Below are 19032 nucleotides of genomic sequence, written 5' to 3'. Positions count from 1 at the left end.
TGGGCATCTCTTGCACCCTCTCCCCGCTGGAGAACGGACCCTTCGCAGGGCTTCCAACCAAGGCTCATTGTGGGGATGCGAGAGGAAGCTGACGCACCTTGAGGGAAATAATCTGGGTCCACGCTTCCTACCCTCACCCTTTGCAAGGAGTTTTACCTTGAAGCCATCATCAACAGCCTTGGGGAATTCTTCTTGGTCCCCTGGAAGGCAGGAGAGCTGGGGTTGGGGACACGGGTTTAGCAATATTCCTTTATTTTACTGTCATTTTTCTTCCTTTGTTTTTTTTTTTTTCCAGTCTGTTCAACTGTGTCTGATTCTCAGAGACTGCCTGGACAAGTCCATGCAGTTTTCTTGGCAGGTTTTTCAGAAGGGGTTTGCCATTGGCTCCTTCCTGGGGCTGAGAGAGAGTGGCTGGCCCCAGGTCACCCAGCTGGCTTTGTGCCCAAGGCAGGAGTAGAACTCACAGCCTTGGGGGTTCTAGCCCGGTGCTTTAACCACGACACCAAACTGGCTCTCTCTTTGGTATTACTAAATATTAAGTTCTCAGTAGCGTTTAGCACTTAGCGATGCTTCTAAAAATCCCACCTGGGCTTTCTTTTAACTGTTTCTCTTGGGCATGGACACTATCAGCCTCGCTCATCTTTCTCTGGGATTTTCTGCTGCCTACTTCATTAGTGTTAATTGGCTGATGTTGGAAAGTAGTAATCCCCACAATTATAAGAGGCTAGACAGGTTTTACAGTGGGTGGTGGTTGATTCCTGCGGTGGTTGCAGCACAACCGTGCCCCGTTGTGCAACCCTCTGCAGGCTCCTGAAAGTTACAGGGCCCCTTCCCCATCGGGAGTCTGGTGCTTTCCCAGAAGCTAAAGCCAAGTGTCCAAGCATCTTTAACCTCTATTATAATTTCTTGGTTTGGTTCTTGCGAGCTGCCCAGAGTCACTGAGGGTTGGGTGGCATGCAGGTTTAAATACTAGCACGAATATTAACAATTTAAAATTGGTTTTGCTCTTTTTTAAATGACAGGCAACGTTGTTTAGAAATGCATTACATGTCCAGGGCTCAGTAGTTGCCGTTTCTCTGCTGCTATAGAATTTGTGGCTCTCTCACCTTGACCCCTCCAAGCTAGAGAGACCTTTCCAGGCTTCAGTAACCGGGTTTCAGCACTTAGCTCCTGCCGCTCATCTCGACACAAGCTGTGTTTCTTCTCCCCGTCCCCCCCGAGTCTTGGATGTTCTTTCTCTGTGTTTTATTTCTTAGATTTCTGAGTCGCCTTTTGAACTTGGGACAAGTTAACAGCGAGTTTAAAACAGTAATATTTCCAAATGACACGGTAGCACAGAAGGGACAGGTTGCAAGACCCACCACTTATGTGGTGGCAAAGGCTTATCTAAGCAAACCCCATCAGGAGGGCTCTGACGGTGCTCCCTACAGCCCGGTAGCCAGTCACAATGATGGAAAGCATTACTGGTAGTCCTTGCTTAATGACTACAATTGAGACCAGAATTTTGGCTGCTAAGTGAAGCGATTATTAAGCAAACCTGACCCAATTTTACAACCTTTTTGCAGTGGCCGTTAAGCGAATCACCACAGTCGTTAAGCAAACCACGTGGTTGTTAAGCGAATCATGCAGTTCGCCATTGATTTTGCTTGCCAGAAGCCAGCTGGGAAGGTTGAAAATGGCAATCACGTGACCATGGGATGCTGTGATGGTCACAAATGCGAACCGGTTTCCAAGCACCCAAATTGTGATCCTATGACTGCAGGGACACTGCGACGGTTGTAAGTGTGAGCGCCAGTTGTAAGTTGGTTTTTTCAGCATTGCTGTAAGTCTGAACTAAACAAATGGTCATTAAGTGAGGACTACCTGTATCCAGATTGTTTGGAGGGTATATGTCTGGGTAAGCTTCAATAAAGAAGTTGCCTCTTTTTTATTTTTTATTTTTGCATTCTCCCAGCTACTCAGCAAATTGGTTGCTCATCTGTTGACTTGCAAGCCTCCCTGAGTTCTGCAACTGCACTGCATTTTTTCTCAGCATTTTCAGCTCCGGTGAATAATGTTGTGCAGGGTTAGATTGGCATGCTCCTGGCCATGTGCTTCGAGAGCTGAACCTATCGCTGGCTCTCGGATGGTGGTCCCCTGAGGCATCGAAGAGCCCTGGGTGTGCTTCCCTTGTCTTTTTTACAGGGTTTGTTTTTCTCCTAAGCGCATTATTGCATTATCCTTCTGGGACTTAAATCCTGAAAAGGTTGGAATATGAACAATGAATGTTCATAGAGGCTGCAAAGTCTCTGCCTTCAGCTAGAGAGCTGAAAAGTGTGGAGCTCATGCGCGGAACCCCTTTGCGCCAGTTCTCCAACCAGCCCACCTATCGTGTCTTGTTCCTCCTCACTGAACGGTCTTTGAATCTCCTTTTAGAATACTTTGGGACCTCAGGAATGTTACAAAAATGGTGGTAGAACCACAAGAACTCTGAAGGAATAACACTTCGCACACCCCTCTTGCAACCTAAATTTTATCTCACTTGCCTGGGTATGACTAGGTATGTTTTGTGGCCGCATGACAGTGTAATGCTGGTCTTTGCCTTATCCTCTGCTGTTGAGTTTTGAACCTGAGATTGAGAGGAGTGGGAAATCTAATTTCCCTGGGTTTTGCCATGTTTCAGACCTTTCAGGCCAGATCTATGCCTGCTCTGGGCGCCCGTATCTGTTTCCTTTCAATCCATGGCATTCCTGCACGTTTTACCTATCATTGCTGTTTCAGTTTGCATGTTTTTAAAAGAAATCCAACTTCCTGTTTTAAAACATATTTAAATGTGTTCTCTCTCAGTCCAAATCAGTAGTTGTAGTGCTTCTGTTAGGATGAACCAAAATAGTACAGGGGCCAGTATAAGCTGCTGAGTACAGGTAGTCCTCGATTTACGACCATTCGTTTAGCGACTGGCAACCTCATCTATGATAAGATCATGAATAAGGGCAGCCATATTGCACATCGACCTGGTGTTCAAAACCAACTTCTGGAGCCCAAGACCATCAAGGATTTGTAGCCAGGCCCTTAGGGTGGGCCCAATGTCCCCAAGCATGGGCTGCCCCATATTTCGGGCCGTAGCTTCCTCTGCCCGTCACCACCCTGATTTTTCTGCCTGCCCTCTCAGCTCCCTCCCTCCCACCCTTCCTTCTGCCCTCCCAGGCCATATAAGTCAAATAAATTAGGTCCACATATCCAATCACAGTCTCACCTATCACAAAAAAACACTCAGACTAATGGCCCAGCAACGCTCAACTGTACAAGCCGAAAGTCCTAACTATTACTTACTAAAACAGTAACAGAAATAACAATTACCACTCAAACATTTTTCTGGATTAACCTCTTGCCGAAGGAGGAATTCTGCGCAACTTGGAAGTTTACACATTCCTTTTGTTTGATCCTGATGATGATGCTACACAGCTATGGATTTGGTAGTTTCATGGACCAATGTGGCTGTGGTTGCTTTTAATATTTAAATGCTCCTCTTCCTCTCCGATTCAATGGCTGGGGGTTGGGTAGCACAAAAACAGCGTTGTGTTGGTGAAGGAAACTAAAGTTGGGGTAGAATCACAGCATTGGGAGGTTTTGCTTAGCAACACAGCTGGCTGGCCCACCAGTAGGGTGTGCAAAACATTTTGAATTTTGAGTAGGGTTTTTTCCTCCCCTGTTTAAAAGGGGGTTCCAGGCTTACTGGGAGTACTCTGAATTTGAAACAGGTGTTTTGAGCTTGAAATGAAATGGTTTCGTACTCAGGACACATGATCAGAGCAGCTGTTTTGAACTGAAAAACAGGATTTTGAACTTGAAACCTTTCGAATTCAAAGCATTTTATATGCCAGTATATAAACCTTTCGAATTCAAAGCATTTTATATGCCAGTAGGGAAGATTGCTCTCCCATTTTTTGGCAGCGTTGTTGTTTTACTGAAACCCGGTGTCTTTGTTGTGGGCCTCCTGGCGTATGTCCTGCCAACTGGGGCGCTCTTTCTCCAAACCTCAGGGCAGGCCCCAGAACACCTTCTCCTCCCAAATTTTGCTTGCATTTCCTGTAAAACCCAACCAGCGTGATCAATGGTCAGTGTGGTAGCATTTGTGCTCCAAAACACGGCAAGCCACAGATTGTCCGCTGCTAATTAGAAACAACCTCAATTCCTGTTGACCCTCCTTCCCCTCTCCCTGAGAGGGTGCCACCACAGGTGTGGAAGAGGCCCTCCTTCCGGCTGGTTTGAACCTACTGCTCCTTGACACATCGTTTGGAAGCCATCAGGGTAGAGCTGAGGGCAATGTCTGCCTCTCCGTCTGGTTCTGCTCCCCGCCTGGTGGAAAGGTAGCTTAGCAGCAGACCCTTGCATGGAGAAGGTCCTCCGCTGAACCCTTGGCATCCCCTTTCCAGAGGATCAGGTGGGAAAGATCGCTCTCTGCTTACAGTCCAGGAGAGTGGTTGGTTGGCAGAGGAGACAAGGGTTGGTGGACCCGGTTCTTGTACAGGGCAGTCTCCCGTGTTGGCAGATGGGCAAAGCCCCACGGAGCACGGGCACCATGCAGTCTAAGTTCCAGAGTTTGCTGAAGACAGCAGATAACACTGACCCGCCAGCGTCCACTGCCCATCACCGTTGTGTTGTAAAGCACTGCCCTGGATCTTGTGGCTTCCTAATGGTCATCTGGTTCTTTCTAGGCCATTTCCTGGAAACACGCTCGCCCAGACGTCTTGATCACCCGGCTTTGCGAAAACTCCTTCCAGGATGTCAAGCTCAAGCTACCCTCCCAACCAAGGAGCGTTCAGCACCGAACAGAGCCGTTACCCGGCACATTCAGTCCAGTATACGTTTCCCAGTGGCCGGCACCAGCAGGCAAGTAGCAGCAGGCCCCATGGGGATTCTGGGTAATCCTGCAGGGCCCCCTCTGGGATCCCAGGCTTCTACATACACAAGCCAGGCTTTGCTTCTTCTCTGGGGTAGGGCAGTGGCCAGAAATGTCAGCATGGGCGAAGCTGACCATTTGAAGAAAGATCTATGTGCCAGTCAGATTGAATAATAAGCAGTTTAGAGGGGCCATGGCTGGGGAAGAAGGCCCCCCACTTGACCAGCAGAAGATCCCCTTACCTCCCTTAAAATAATAATAATAATAATAATAATAATAATAATAAATGGCAGATGATGGGGAAAAGATCTTTCACAGCCAGAGGCCCTCAAAGAGATGTTGGGGTTGCAGCAAAGAATTGAATTATGGCCAGGCATAGGCTAAGACAGCTATTATTTGAAATGAGTTGGAGACATTGACCCACTGTTCAGTTTTCCGATGTGGATATCCCCTTTCTGCCCAACGGATACTCATGACAGCTGTCAGTGAAATCAAATCAGGGAGGAGCCGTTTTGCTGCAAGCTTCTGTTTGAGATTTTGTGAGAATTTGGGATTCTTGGAAGAGATTGCCAAATACTGGAAGTTTTCATCAATCTCCTGAGATTTCAGCCACTTGAATCCAAGTTTCGGCCATCAAAACGGTGGGGTTTTATAGCAGTGCTTGGAGATGTTTTGTCTGCTCTGGTTGATGATGAAATAGACCACGGGCCCAGATTAAGGAGTCACTCAAAAAAAAAAAGTGAAAATATGAACCCGGCTAATTACCAAGATCATCCAGAGGCCCTTCGGAAGGTGACCCTGAGCTCAGAAGCTCGGCTGTCTGATGCGCAAAAGAAGCCATCCCTTGTTTGGCTTCCCAGGCTCTGGAGTTCTCCCCCCAGGAAAGGGCCCTGCTTTCCCAGTATGTAGGAAAATGGCAGACATGCATACCCTTTGTCACTCGCTTAACTGTTAATTGGGTTTTTTAAAAAAAATAGTTTTAATTGTAGAGTTCTGGCTGTCGTGTGTTGCTTTGCCTTCTTTCGTTAGCGCCTGCCACCTTCAGTGTTTATGCAAACAGGAAGATGGTGTGAATATAAGTAACGAACGGAATAAGCAACATAGGAACCCTAACCCCGGTGGAACATAGGCATGATCTCCCCCGTTCATTAGAAGACTCCTGGCTGGGCAGGGCCTCCAGATGTTCTCGGAGGTCCTCGGGTAGCCTGGGCCCACACACAGACGGTCTTCTCATTCTGTCCATCTTGACAAAGTGCCCCCCCAACCCCAATTCCTTTCCTCCGCAGGAGTTTGCGGTCCCTGACTTCCGCACTTCGCACCTGGAAGTCAGCCAGGGCACCCAGCTTTTGCAGCAGCAGCAGCAGCTCCGTCGGCGCCCCTCTTTGCTGTCCGAATTTCACCCTGGCTCGGACCGGTAAGCGCTTGCGTCTCCTCCGTGAAGATTTTTAATTTTCTGAGGCAGCCCTTCAAAGGAGGTCTGAGTGAGTTCTTGTAAAGCTGTGGGCGGGAATTGGTCATTGGGTGACCCATCTTAGTTCCACCTTTCTGTTTAACTTTTTTGGGGCTGGTACGTGGAGACCTCCAACTGGGGGGCAGCTCTGCTGCTTTTTCCGCGTCAGGCTTCTCTGCTTCATCACTCTCCCGCTTCCCCCCTCATCCTCCGCCAGGCCGCAGGAGAGGAGGTCTGGGTACGAGTCACAGTTCCACCCTGGCCCTTCGCAAAGTGACCATGACTCGCTGGATTCCAAGAGGCCGCGCCTGGACCAAGTTTCTGATCCTCATTACCAGCGGGTCAGCGCTGCTGCCGTCCTGCCCTTGGCCCACCAGCTCCAGGAGGGGCTGCGATCGTCTGACCTAAAGAAGGTAAAGCTGACCCTTGTGGGTTTGCGCTTCTCGGGAGCATCTGCAGGCTGTGATAAAAAGAAAGTCAAGATGGTGGCTGCGGTGGCGTGAACGAAGCTCCACCTACGGGTAGTCCTCACTTAACAACCACAAGTGGGACTGGAATTTCAGTTGCTAAGCGAAGCAGTCATTAAGTGAATCCAACCCAATTTTACGACCTTTTTTGCGGCAGTCATTAAGCGATTCACCGTGTTAAGCGAACCACATGGTCATTAAGCAAACCACGTGGTTCCCCATTGATTTTGCTTGCGAGAAGCCAGCCGGGAAGGTCAAAAATGGTGACCATGTGACCACGGGACACTGCAGTGGTCATAAATGCGAACTGGTTACCAAGCACCCAAATTGTGATCACATGACTGCAGGGGACGCTGCAATGGTCATAAGTGTGAGGACCGGTCACAAGTTGGTCTTTTTAGCAGCGCTGTAAGTCCGAACCATCTGTCATGAGTAAGGATGGCGAGCAGGGGGCTCCCTTCCAGACTGTTAAGCGCATGCGTAGCACTGAGGAATTGGTGAGCCATTCCAAGAGGCACAGATTGGGACCGCCTTAACCTGTGGGGTTTATATGGCTGGGTTTTTCCCACGCTTGTTCAGTTTGTTAGGATTCCTGTTATGTATTAGCAATAAAACATTAGAGACCAGTTCCCTGTCTCAGAGTGTTTCCTGGGAGTCAGGACACCATCACTAAACAAATGCTTATTAAGCGAGGACTACCTGTCCTTTTTACATGTGGCCTTCAACTCCCAGAATTCCCTGGCCAAAACAAACATTTCTGCAAATTCTGGGAGCAGGGGGCCCCTGGATCGGAGACGGCAGAAGGCTACCCCATTGTTTAGTATTTACTGGCTGATCAGAGGCTGAGTTCAGGCCAAGTTTAAATGTCCTAGCCGGTGACTAATGTTTAACTTGTGTTTTCTGAGTGGAGCAAAGGTTGAGAGGCTGGCGGGACTGGCTTTTCTCCTTTATTGACATCCTGGCTCACCTTCGGAAGCGAGCTGAACGCCTGGCCGGCCCGCTTGGCCTGCTTCCTGCTCTTATCTGTTCCTGTGGCTGCTTGCGGTGAACCAGCCCTCTGGGCGCTGGGAGCGAGCCACGGAGGGGCATCATAACAATAGAGCTGTCCCTGCAGGCATCAGAGGTGGAATCTCAGGACGCATCCAGAGCCCCATATTGGGGGTCTTGCAATATCTCAGGGTGGTCCCGCAAACCTTCAGCTGTTCTTGACAGAGCAAACAAGGCCTAATTCCTTTGAAGAGCAGCTGGGCTGGTTATCCTGCGCTCGGAGCAGTGATGTTGGCAGGCCTGTGCCTCACTCCCCAAGGTGTTTCCTTTTGGTTAATGATGCGCCATCAAGTTGCTGTTGACTCCGAACGACCGCACGGCCACATTTTCTCCCTGACGATCCGTCCCCAACCTGCTCCTTCAGGTCTCCCATCGGTGCCCCCATCAGCGCTGTAACCGAGTTCACCCACCTTGCTACCAGTCCTCTGCCCTTTCCTGCCACCTTTCTCAGCATCAGAATCTTCTCCAGAGACTTGCACAATGTGTCCGAAGTAGGATAGTTCGTAGCTTTCTTTTACAACACCTCAATCTGTATTTTTTTTTGTCTCTCCGTTTTTTATAATTCACCTGGATTATGCAGAATTCAAGGCTGTGTCGTGGTTCTCACCACCTGCTCTAACTCACAAGAGCCCATGCTACACCAGTGTTTCTCAACCTTGGCCACTTTAAGATGGGTGGACTCCAACTCCCAGAATTCCCCAGCCAGCAATCTTAAAGTTGCTGAGTTGAGACCCACTGCACTAGACCAAGAGACAATAATGAACCCAAGGTTTCTCAATATGATGTATGGCTTGCTGTGGTTCAGAACCTGGATCTCCTCCATCCTGGGCTAAGACTCCATCCACAGTTAGAAAACAAAACAAAAACCCGAACATTCATCTCTGGGCTGTTGAACCCACCTATGCCTTTTTGCAAACAACCGTTTACAGCTTGAGTGCCTAATTCCCCCCTCCCTCCTTCCGTCCCCTCCTTTCGCTTTTAAAACGGCAGGAGCCGGTTTTCGGAGGCAAGCATGAAGGCCCTCCGTCGCCGATGTCGAGCCAGCCGTGCGGGGAGGATCAGAATGCTTCTCCGTCCAAGCTGTCGAAGGAAGAGCTGATCCAGAGCATGGATCGGGTGGACCGGGAGATCGCCAAAGTGGAACAGCAGATCCTCAAGCTGAGGAAAAAGCAGGTCAGCCGTTGGGGAGAGCATTAGTATTGCTGGCCGGTCTTTTGGAAAGGAGAAATGAGTAGCCGAGCGGACAGAATGCTCCAGTTTAGCTCTTGTGGCTGCTAAAGGGGATGAAGGGGTAGCCGGAAGCCGGGCTGATGTATCTGGGGATGAAGGAACCGGCTGAGGCAGCAGAGACTGGCCAAGCCAGCAGTCTGGCTAGAACTAACATCGGTGGAAGGTGTGTTATGTGCAAAATCTCCTCTTCCAGAAACAGAATGTTCTGCAGAACTCTGGAAGGCCGGCGGTTGCCTGGCAGTTTTATGGAGGTTAATCCCCAGAACTGGAAGTGGCTTGTGATGTTCTGCAGAAAACGGGCCTGGCGTAGTCCAAAGGGGGATGGAACGTTTTTGTTTGTTTGTTTATTTTTCAAATTTCTATTACCGCCCATTTCCCCCCAAAAAGGGGGACTCTGGGTGGTTATTTTGGAGTTCTGGCTGTGGAACATCCTGCTTCTGGCACGGGAGGCCTGGCAGACCATCAATCGGCAATGCTGCAGTAGTGAGTCCAGGCCACCAGGCCACCCCACTCCACTCCAGAAGTCAAGTAATAACCCTTGAAACGTTGCAGTTGTCTCAGAGGTTTCTCCTGAAATATCTCAAGATCTTAGGCTGAGGTTACCAGACTTGGGCGGTTTGTACTCCTTTGTGCCCAGGAGACCAAAAATTTTGTCAAGCGTGTCCGTAGGCAGAAGTCCAGTCCGTTGGCCAAGTGGGGGCCTAGCTTATTCCCACGCCCAGCAGGTGCGTAGATCGTGTCCTGGATCAGCTGCCTAGTGAAGTGTTCTGGACTAAGGTGTTTGGATCTACCTGGAAAGGTGGCACCAGGGTCCTGGTGGGAGAAGCAGTAGAAAGTTGGTGCCCGCTAGACCTCCGGGTCCAAATCTCACAGCTCCTAGGAGGCGGTGGGCAAAAGTGGCACCCTGAAGTTTCCAAGTTTAGTTTCCAGCATCTTCAGCGAAGGAGAAGTGAGTGTAATCATTTTACAGGAGCGCTCCATGAGTGCAGAATCACGCAGGCTAAAACCCACCCTGGGATTTTACTGTGCTTGACCTCTAATCTTTCTGCCTACTGATGGCGGATAAGATGGTTAAAATAAGATCAGTTTTGCTCATTGACTGAAAGGATCAGGGAGCGGTTGAGCTGAAAGGCCTGTCTCTGCCTGAAACAGTGGTATCCGCAGGAGGGGTCAGAAAAGTCAAGATGGTCGACAGCATCCAGTCAAAATCTGCCGCGACAAAAGCTGGTGGGGCTTCGATGGCGTGCCTCCCGTTGCCATCTTGCCTTTTTTTGACCCCTTCCTGCAGAGCCCCTTGGCCCAAACCCATGCTTTTCAGAGGAAACGATCCTGGACCGGGTGGTTAAACGCCTCGATACGGTGAGAGGCAACTGCTAAGTTATCCTAGGTGAGCCTGGGATTTTATTCAGTATCTGCAGCAACAGGCTCTCAGTTGGAACAACCCCACCCCCCGCCCTCCCAGCAGACATCCACTCAAGATTGCCAGTGTAGTAAAATTCCTAGTGTCTGTGGATCTGCCTCGTCCCTTCTGACATGCCAACAGAGATCCTGCTCTGCTTGGGACCAGCAAAGCCGGTCATTCTGAGATCCCTCTTGTTCCTGGCCGACATCTGGTTGATCCAGATGTTCGTGTTATCTCTGACTCATGCTCCGGGTGACTGACGTCCCTCCCTCCCTCTTGTCTCTTAGCAACAGTTGGAGGAGGAAGCAGCGAAACCGCCTGAACCGGAGAAGCCCGTCTCCCCTCCTCCGGTGGAGCAGAAGCATCGCAGCATCGTCCAGATTATCTACGATGAGAATCGGGTAATGCTTTCTCCCTTCTCCCTTCCTGATGCAGACTGTCCGCCAGCCCACGCAGTGCTGAGGCTTCGGGGGGGGGGGTCGCTTGCATGGGAGAGACCTGCCCTGGATGGAGGATGTCTGACTGGGCTAGGGGTCTGCCAACACAACAGGCCTTCCTCCTTTTTCCAGCCTCTCTCAAGCTCTCGGAGTTACTGGAGCTGTTGGTTAGGGATGTGCCGACTTTTCTGGTGGGTGGCCCTGGCAGGGAGGGTGGGATTCTTCGCCGCTTTCGGGGGGCAGCTAATGGAGTTGCAGCCTGGGGGATCCAGGCACGGGGAAGGCCGATTTGAACCCTAGAGGGGCCCAGCCCAGAACAAGTTGGGCTTATGGCTGGCGTGACTGCCCCAGTACGTGGGAACATCTTTGGAGTCCGTGAGCAGAAACAAAATCTGATTTAATTGACCAAGGAAGTTGGGAGTCAATCTCCTCTCCATGTGCCACAGATGCGGGATGCTCCCCCACCCCTTTGCTTTCCAAAGTGAAAGTAAAAAAAATGCTGGTGGTGTCAGTTGCTAATTGGCAGGCTAGGGGGGAGAGAGGTGGCTGCGCGTGCCCTGCCTTTTAAGCAGGGGGCTGGTCTGGCATGGATTCTTGTGCTGCGCTAGGGCACCATGGTGGGCTTTGGAATGCCTTGCATCGGTGTACGGTCTTTCCTCCAACTTTCACTCTGAGCGGTGTGTGTGTTCGGAGTGCTATAAACTGCCGCTTTGAAGTGTCTAGCCCTCATGGTTGCAAAGCAGGCCGCTCTTTGGCCAGCCCAAAATGATGACGGGGTTCCTCCTCCCCTCTCCCATAATTCAGAGCATGATTCAAACCCTAATTCAGTACCATTTAACTTGGAAATGAGTCCTGTTGTTAAATTATCTTTGTTTAGGATTACGGCCGCATTCTTTGACTCACCACCTGGAAGCTGGGGGTGGCTTCCTCCCCTGCTGCCTTAGCTCCATGGTTTGGGCAACGAGGCCGCCTTTGCGTTTTTAAGTTATACTTCAGGGTGGGGTAGAGCCTGTGAAGCAAACCAGCTTCAGATTTCTGTAATCCGCAGTCCTTTGTTGCCATCAGAAGCACTAAAAGCTGCAATAAGACGTGTGTCAGCCATTCCAGGTGGACCAGACTTTGTTGTTTATTCGTTTAGTCGCTTCCGACTCTTCGTGACTTCATGGACTAGCCCACGCCAGAGCTTCCTGTCGGTCGTCAACACCCCCAGCTCCCCCAGGGACGAGTCCGTCACCTCTAGAACATCATCCATCCATCTTGCCCTTGGTCGGCCCCTCTTCCTTTTGCCTTCCACTCTCCCTAGCATCAGCATCTTCTCCAGGGTGTCCTGTCTTCTCATGATGTGGCCAAAGTATTTCAGTTTTGCCTTTAATATCATTCCCTCAAGTGAGCAGTCTGGCTTTATTTCCTGGAGGATGGACTGGTTGGATCTTCTTGCAGTCCGAGGCACTCTCAGAATTTTCCTCCAACACCACAGTTCAAAAGCATCGATCTTCCTTCGCTCAGCCTTCCTTATGGTCCAGCTCTCGCAGCCATATGTTACTACAGGGAACACCATTGCTTTAACTATGCGGGCCTTTGTTGTCAGTGTGATGTCTCTGCTCTTAACTATTTTATCGAGATTTGTCATTGCTCTTCTTCCAAGGATTAAGCGTCTTCTGATTTCCTGACTGCAGTCAGCATCTGCAGTAATCTTTGCACCTAGGAATACAAAGTCTTTCACTGCTTCTACATTTTCTCCCTCTATTTGCCAGTTATCAATCAAGCTGGTTGCCATAATCTTGGTTTTTTTGAGGTTTAGCTGCAAACCAGCTTTTGCACTTTCTTCTTTCACCTTCATCATAAGGCTCCTCAGTTCCTCTTCACTTTCAGCCATCAAAGTGGTATCATCTGCATATCTGAGATTGTTAATGTTTCTTCCAGAGATTTTAACTCCAGCCTTGGATTCCTCAAGGCCAGCTTGTCGCATGATGTGTTCTGCATACAAGTTGAATAGGTAGGGTGAGAGTATACAGCCCTGCCGTACTCCTTTCCCAATCTTAAACCAGTCCGTTGTTCCATGGTCTGTTCTTACTGTTGCTACTTGGTCGTTATACAGATTCTTCAGGAGGCATACAAGATGACTTGGTATCCCCATACCACTAAGAACTTGCCACAATTTGTTATGGTCCACACAGTCAAAGGCTTTGGAATAGTCAATAAAACAGAAATAGATGTTTTTCTGAAACTCCCTGGCTTTTTCCATTATCCATCGGATATTGGCAATTTGGTCTCTAGTTCCTCTGCCTTTTCTAAACCCAGCTTGTACGTCTGGCAATTCTCGCTCCATGAACTGCTGAAGTCTACCTTGCAGGATCTTGAGCATTACCTTACTGGCATGTGAAATGAGTGCCACTGTTCGATAGTTTGAAGATTCTTTAGTGTTCCCTTTTTTTGGTATGGGGATATAAGTTGATTTTTTCCAGTCTGATGGCCATTCTTGTGTTTTCCAAATTTGCTGGCATATAGCATGCATTACCTTGACAGCATCATCTCGCAAGATTTTGAACAGTTCAGCTGGGATGCCGTCGTCTCCTGCTGCCTTGTTATTAGCAATGCTTCTTAAGGCCCATTCAACCTCACTCTTCAGGATGTCTGGCTCTAGCTCACCGACCACACTGTCAAAGCTATCCCCGATATTGTTATCCTTCCTATACAGGTTTTCTGTATATTCTTGCCACCTTTTCTTGATCTCTTCTTCTTCTGTTAGGTCCTTGCCATCTTTGTTTTTGATCATACCCATTTTTGCCTGGAATTTACCTCCAATGTTTCTAATTTTCTGGAAGAGGTCTCTTGTCCTTCCTATTCTATTGTCTTCTTCCACTTCCGCGCATTGCTTGTTTAAAAATAATTCCTTATCTCTTCTGGCTAACCTCTGGAATTTTGCATTTAATTGGGCATATCTCCCCCTATCACTGTTGCCTTTTGCTTTCCTTCTTTCTTGGGCTACTTCTAGTGTCTCAGCAGACAGCCATTTTGCCTTCTTGGTTTTCTCTTTCTTTGGGATGTATTTTGTTGCCGCCTCCTGAACAGTGCTGCCAACTTCTGTCCAGAGTTCTTCCGGGACCCTATCTACTAAGTCCAGTCCCTTAAATCTATTCTTCACCTCCACTGCATATTCCTTAGGAATATTAGTGAGCTCATATCTAGCTGATCTGTGGGTCTTCCCTAATCTCTTTAGTCTGATCCTAAATTGTGCAAGAAGAAGTTCGTGATCGGAACTACAGTCAGCTCCAGGTCTTGTTTTTACCGACTGTACAGATGTCCTCCACCTTTGGCTGCAAAGGATGTAGTCAATCTGATTTCGGTGTTGTCCATCTGGTATAAAGCCGTCTCTTAGGTTGTTGGAAGAGAGTGTTTGTTATGCAGAGTGAATTGTCTTGGCAAAATCCTATCAGCCTGTGTCCTGCTCCATTTTGTTCTCCCAGGTCATGCTTACCTGTCATTCCAGGTGTCCTTTGACTGCCCACCTTAGCATTCCAGTCTCCTGTGATGAAAATAACATCTCTTTTAGGCGTGTTGTCCAGTAGGTGCTGCAGATCCTCATAGAACTGCTCTACTTCAGCTTCTTCAGCATTTGTGGTTGGGGCGTATATTTGGATCACTGTGATGTTAGATGGCTTGCCCTGAATTCGAATTGAGATCATTCTGTCATTTTTTGGGTTGTATCCAAGCACTGCTTTAGCCACTTTACTATTAATTATGAAGGCTACTCCATTTCTTCTGTGGTCCTCTTGTCCGCAGTAGTAGATCTGGTGGTCATTTGATGTGAAGTGGCCCATTCCAGTCCATTTCAGTTCACTGACGCCCAGAATGTCTATCTTTAATCTTGACATCTCACCAATAACCACATCCAATTTGCCCTGGCTCATAGATCTTACATTCCAGGTTCCAATGCTGTGTTGATCCTTAGAACATCGGATTCGCCGTTCACCACCAGCACCGTCGGCCGCTAGCCGTCCTTTCGGCTTTGAGCTAGCTGCGTCATCACGTCTGGGGCTAGTTGAGCTCATCCTCTGTTCCTCCCCAGTAGCATTTTGACCATCTTCCCACCTGGGGGTCTCATCTTCCGATGGTATACCGACATATCTCTGGTTGTAGTGATCCATTTAGTTTTCACGGCAAGAATACTGGGGTGGGTTGCCATTACCTTCCCCAGGGATCGCATTTAGTCTGACCTCTCTGTCATGACCTTCCCGTCTTGGGTGGCCCTTCACGGTTTAGCTCATGGCATCATTGAGGTGCTCAAGCTCCAGCACCACGACAAGGTAACGATCCTTTGCTGAAGGGACCAGACTAGGAAACCAAAATTATGGCTGCGAATACGACTTTTAATATAAGGCTATAGTAACAGAACCTTGCGAGTCTGGATGTGCTCCCCCCCCCACCTTTATCTTTGGGAGAACTAGGGAGGGGCTTATCTGGGACGTTTACCCACATTGCATTTTTGGCCCCGGCTCAGGCCCCTTTTATCTGACCGTTCTCTTGGTAGCAGCTCTTCCTCCTGTCCTTCCAGGCCATTCCCTCTGCCCTCTACTTGTGAACACCAACCTGTAAGTGCAGGGGCTTGACTGTGTGGTGGGGTTTAATCTGGTGGCAACATAAAGCCAAAGAAAGGCATTCTAGAGCCGCAGCAGTGTTTCTCAACCGTGGCAACTTTAAGATGTGTGGACTTCAAGTCCCAGAATTCCCCAGCCAGCATAGCTGGCTGGGGAATTCTGGGACTTGAAGTCCACACATCTTAAAGTTGCCACGGTTGAGAAACACTGATCTGCAGGATCACAACGAGGAAGGTCCCCTTTTGCATTATCGCTTGAGGTGCTCCTTCCAGTCCTGGGCCTTCTTCAGCTCATCCTCAGACTTGAGACATCACTAACCTGTCGCTACAACTTACAAGTTTTGGGGGAAACTGTGGCACTTCCTGGAAGAAGCAATGCGGTCAGATTTCCAGAAGCTGTTCTGAAGAGCAGCGTAATGGCCGGTTTCTGTCGTGGCTGCAGCTTCAAGACCAGCCCTGTATAGTGACAGTTGCAGTAATCTTGCCTCTTGCGACCATCACAGCAAGTCACAACTTTACCTTCTAGTTAGAAGAACTGTGCATGTGGGTGTAATGAGTTCCTTGCTCTGTTGAGTAGCCCGTAGGAAAACCCTTCAAAGTTCAATACAGGTAGTCCTCACTTAACATCCATTAAAAATCAGTGGTTAAGCGGTGCAGTTGTTAAGTGAGGCATCACATGACTGCACCCAATTTTACAACATTTTTTGAATCACCACAGTTGTTAAGTGAACCATGTGGTCATTAAGTGAGTCACATGATTTCCCCATTGATTCTGCTTGTCGGAAGCTGTCTGGGAAGGTTGCAAATGGCAATCATGTGACCCCAGGAAGCTGCAACTGCTGTAAATACTTGCTGGTTGCCAAGTGCCCAAATTTTGATCATGTGACTACGGAGACACTGACAGTCGTAAGCACGAGGACCAGTCACAAGTCACTTTTCCGGCATCGTCGTAACTTTGAGCAGTTGCTAAACGAATGGCCGTTAAGCGAAGACTACCTGTATAGTTCTTTTGTAGTTCCATGTAGGGGCAAAGGGTCCCAAATAAGGGCAAATGTCCTATCACAGCACCATCCAGGGAGGAGGGTTGGATCCTGGTGGAGATGCTGCCAGGTTCTTGCTGTGGCGAGCAGGAAGTTTGACTCTTCTGGAGGTCATGAGTGGTGAAACGTTGCCAGCTAATCTGGCGCTACCTCGGCTGCTTCCCGCAAGTTAGAGGGGCCTCTCCTAGCCCAGCCTTCCCCAACCTGGCATCCCCCAGATACATAGATTTGGGACTGCAGCACCCAGAATTCCCAGCCGCCCTGCAGGTTGAGAATTTCAGGGGCTGCTGTCCCAGCCCATCAGGAGGCGGCGATGCTGGGGAAGACCGATCCAGAGAGAACACTGAACCTGGAGTGGCTGAACGTAAACAAGCTTCTGGGGTGTGTAAACTTTTGCCCAATTCCAAACATGTGTCTTCCTTTATCCCGAGGCTCCCCGGTTGTCTGCAGAGGGTAAAAGCAGATCCCCTGGACACCAAGCCGAGCGATATATCAGGGTGGGAGGGGGGTGGGGGGTGGAAACCGAAATGGCTCTGTTTCCCTATCTACAAACAGTTAACACGAGGGACGTGTAAGCGAGGGATGGAAAAAAATGTTGGCAGCGTTACCCTGTGATCAAAGCAAACCAAATACGCCCTTGCGTCGAACTCAGCTCCTCGGGACTGTATTCACAGTTTTCTTGGTAGAGTTACAAAAGTCATTTCCGCCTTCGTCTGGGATGTTTTTTTGGCTTCCCCAGTCTAGCCCGCGGCTCGGAACGGCGTCCCAGGTGGTCTCTTGTCCAGCTCCTGCCCAAGCAGACCCTGCTTAGCTTCTGAGAACAGCCAGGGGCTGCCATCTAGCAGGGCCGCCCCACAAGCTCCGAGCCCTCTTTCGCCCTTGTGGGTCAGCTTCGCTGCAGCGTTGCTGAGCCTCAGACTGGTCCAGCTGTCCTAGCAAAAGCGAGCTTTCCCCCGTTAAATTGGGTTGCTGTAACCCTGGCTTGATTTACACGTTGCAATGTGTGGCTTGGCTCTGGCTTGGGGACCTGCCCGTTCCAGTTGAGAACCCAGATGGGTCAGCCCAGCCGTTGGAGGGGTTAACCAGCAGATGCTGGTTGAGACTGCTGTGCCGTGGCAGGGCGGGGGGGACCCAGCCTGTATCTTTTCGCGTGGCAGGCTGTTCACACGTGGCCTCCTTGGCTCAAATTACAGCTCTTTCTGCAGGAGCTGGTGCCCAGCTTGTGCTCGGGAGGAGATCGTAATGCCAGCCTCCGGCCTGTCTTGGGGTTCTCCATGTGTCGTTGGGTTCTGGGTGCTTAATCTGTGAAATGGCAAATGCCACAAGACCGTGGAAATTCCAGGGCAGTGGGCAAAGCTACCCCCAGCCTGGGGCTGATGAGCACTGTTAATAAAAGGCAAATTATTTAGCAGAGGGCATACTGCCCCGGTTGTATTGGCCAGAGCTGCTTAGTAGTGTTTTCTAATATGCAGAAAGGTGCCCGAAACAGGGGTTGCTCCTCCCCGTATACCGGTAGTCCTCAACTTACGACCACAGTTGGGACCAGAATTTCCATCTCAAGTTGTTGTGGTCATAAGTCAGGTTGCCATGTGACTGGACCCAATTTTATGACCATTTTTATGGTGGCCGTCAAGCGAATTGCTGCGGTTGTTAAGTGAATCCAGCTTTCCCAACGGGCGCTTTTTGCTGGGAAATAGCAAAAAAATGTTGCAAAACGTGATCGTGTGACCGATCTGGTCATACATACAAGCCGGTTGCCAAGTGCCCGAAATGCAGTCATGTGACTGTGGGGGGAGGTGCAACGTTTTGTGACCCTCGGAAGTGCTTTACAGGCTGTCAAGCTTCCATTCTGAAGCTGCCGTAACTTCAGACTGTCGTTAAACGAATGGTCGTAAGTCGAGGACTCCCTGTACTGTGAAGGCAGTAAGTCTCCTCTGTAGTTTTCCCCAGCAAATGGTCTTCACACATCCAGTGACTGAATGAGGAAGCTTTACTTTCCTATATCTGCCCCACTCTCCTCAGCCTGGGTGCCTTCCAGCAATGAGCATGCTGGCTGTGGACGATGATAGTTGCAGTCCAGCTCATTCAGGATGGGAATGGCTGCTCTGCGCTGGTAGCCTGTGGCTGGTGGAAAAATGGAGGTGGGAGGAGAACAAGAGGAAAAAAACTTCTAAAAGGGGGGGAAAGACTGCTGAACACCCCAGTGCAGGCTCGAGCGTGTTCAATGGCTGCACAATCTTGGCTGAGCCATTTTGAGGTGGTGGGAAACACTGGCGGGGAGGGCGAGCGGGGGGGCCTGCATCTCCCTGGGCACAGCTCGAGGAATGCCCCAAACCAGGGTTCCTCGACCTTGGCAACTCTAAGCTGTGCGGACTTCAACACCCAGAATTCCCCAGCCAGCTTTGCAAAACTGACCAGGAGTTTTTATCGGTACAGGCTGCCAGAGTTCAAAGACTTTTTAGATCAGTGTTTCTCAACCA

The 19032-nt window shown here is 49.6% G+C and overlaps 1 protein-coding gene across 3 annotated transcripts in view; it reads left to right on the top strand.

Annotated features, from left to right (window-relative positions):
* NCOR1 (nuclear receptor corepressor 1) overlaps positions 1–19032 on the top strand; it is a 116387-nt gene that overhangs the window by 8500 nt on the left and 88855 nt on the right. For 2 of the 3 annotated variants that reach the window (XM_063295667.1, XM_063295676.1), the window contains exons 1-3: positions 6617–6745; positions 8837–9019; positions 10766–10879. In XM_063295667.1, coding sequence (XP_063151737.1) covers positions 8879–9019; positions 10766–10879 — 255 coding nt within the window. In that variant the 5' untranslated portion in view covers positions 6617–6745; positions 8837–8878. Of the gene's footprint in view, positions 1–4697; positions 4873–6168; positions 6297–6549; positions 6746–8836; positions 9020–10765; positions 10880–19032 lie in introns of those variants that run through there. The other variant, XM_063295684.1, reaches the window with a different exon arrangement.

Source organism: Candoia aspera, chromosome 1, assembly GCF_035149785.1.
Source record: "Candoia aspera isolate rCanAsp1 chromosome 1, rCanAsp1.hap2, whole genome shotgun sequence".
Lineage (NCBI taxonomy): Eukaryota > Metazoa > Chordata > Lepidosauria > Squamata > Boidae > Candoia > Candoia aspera.
This window is presented reverse-complemented; position numbering and strand designations above follow the sequence as displayed.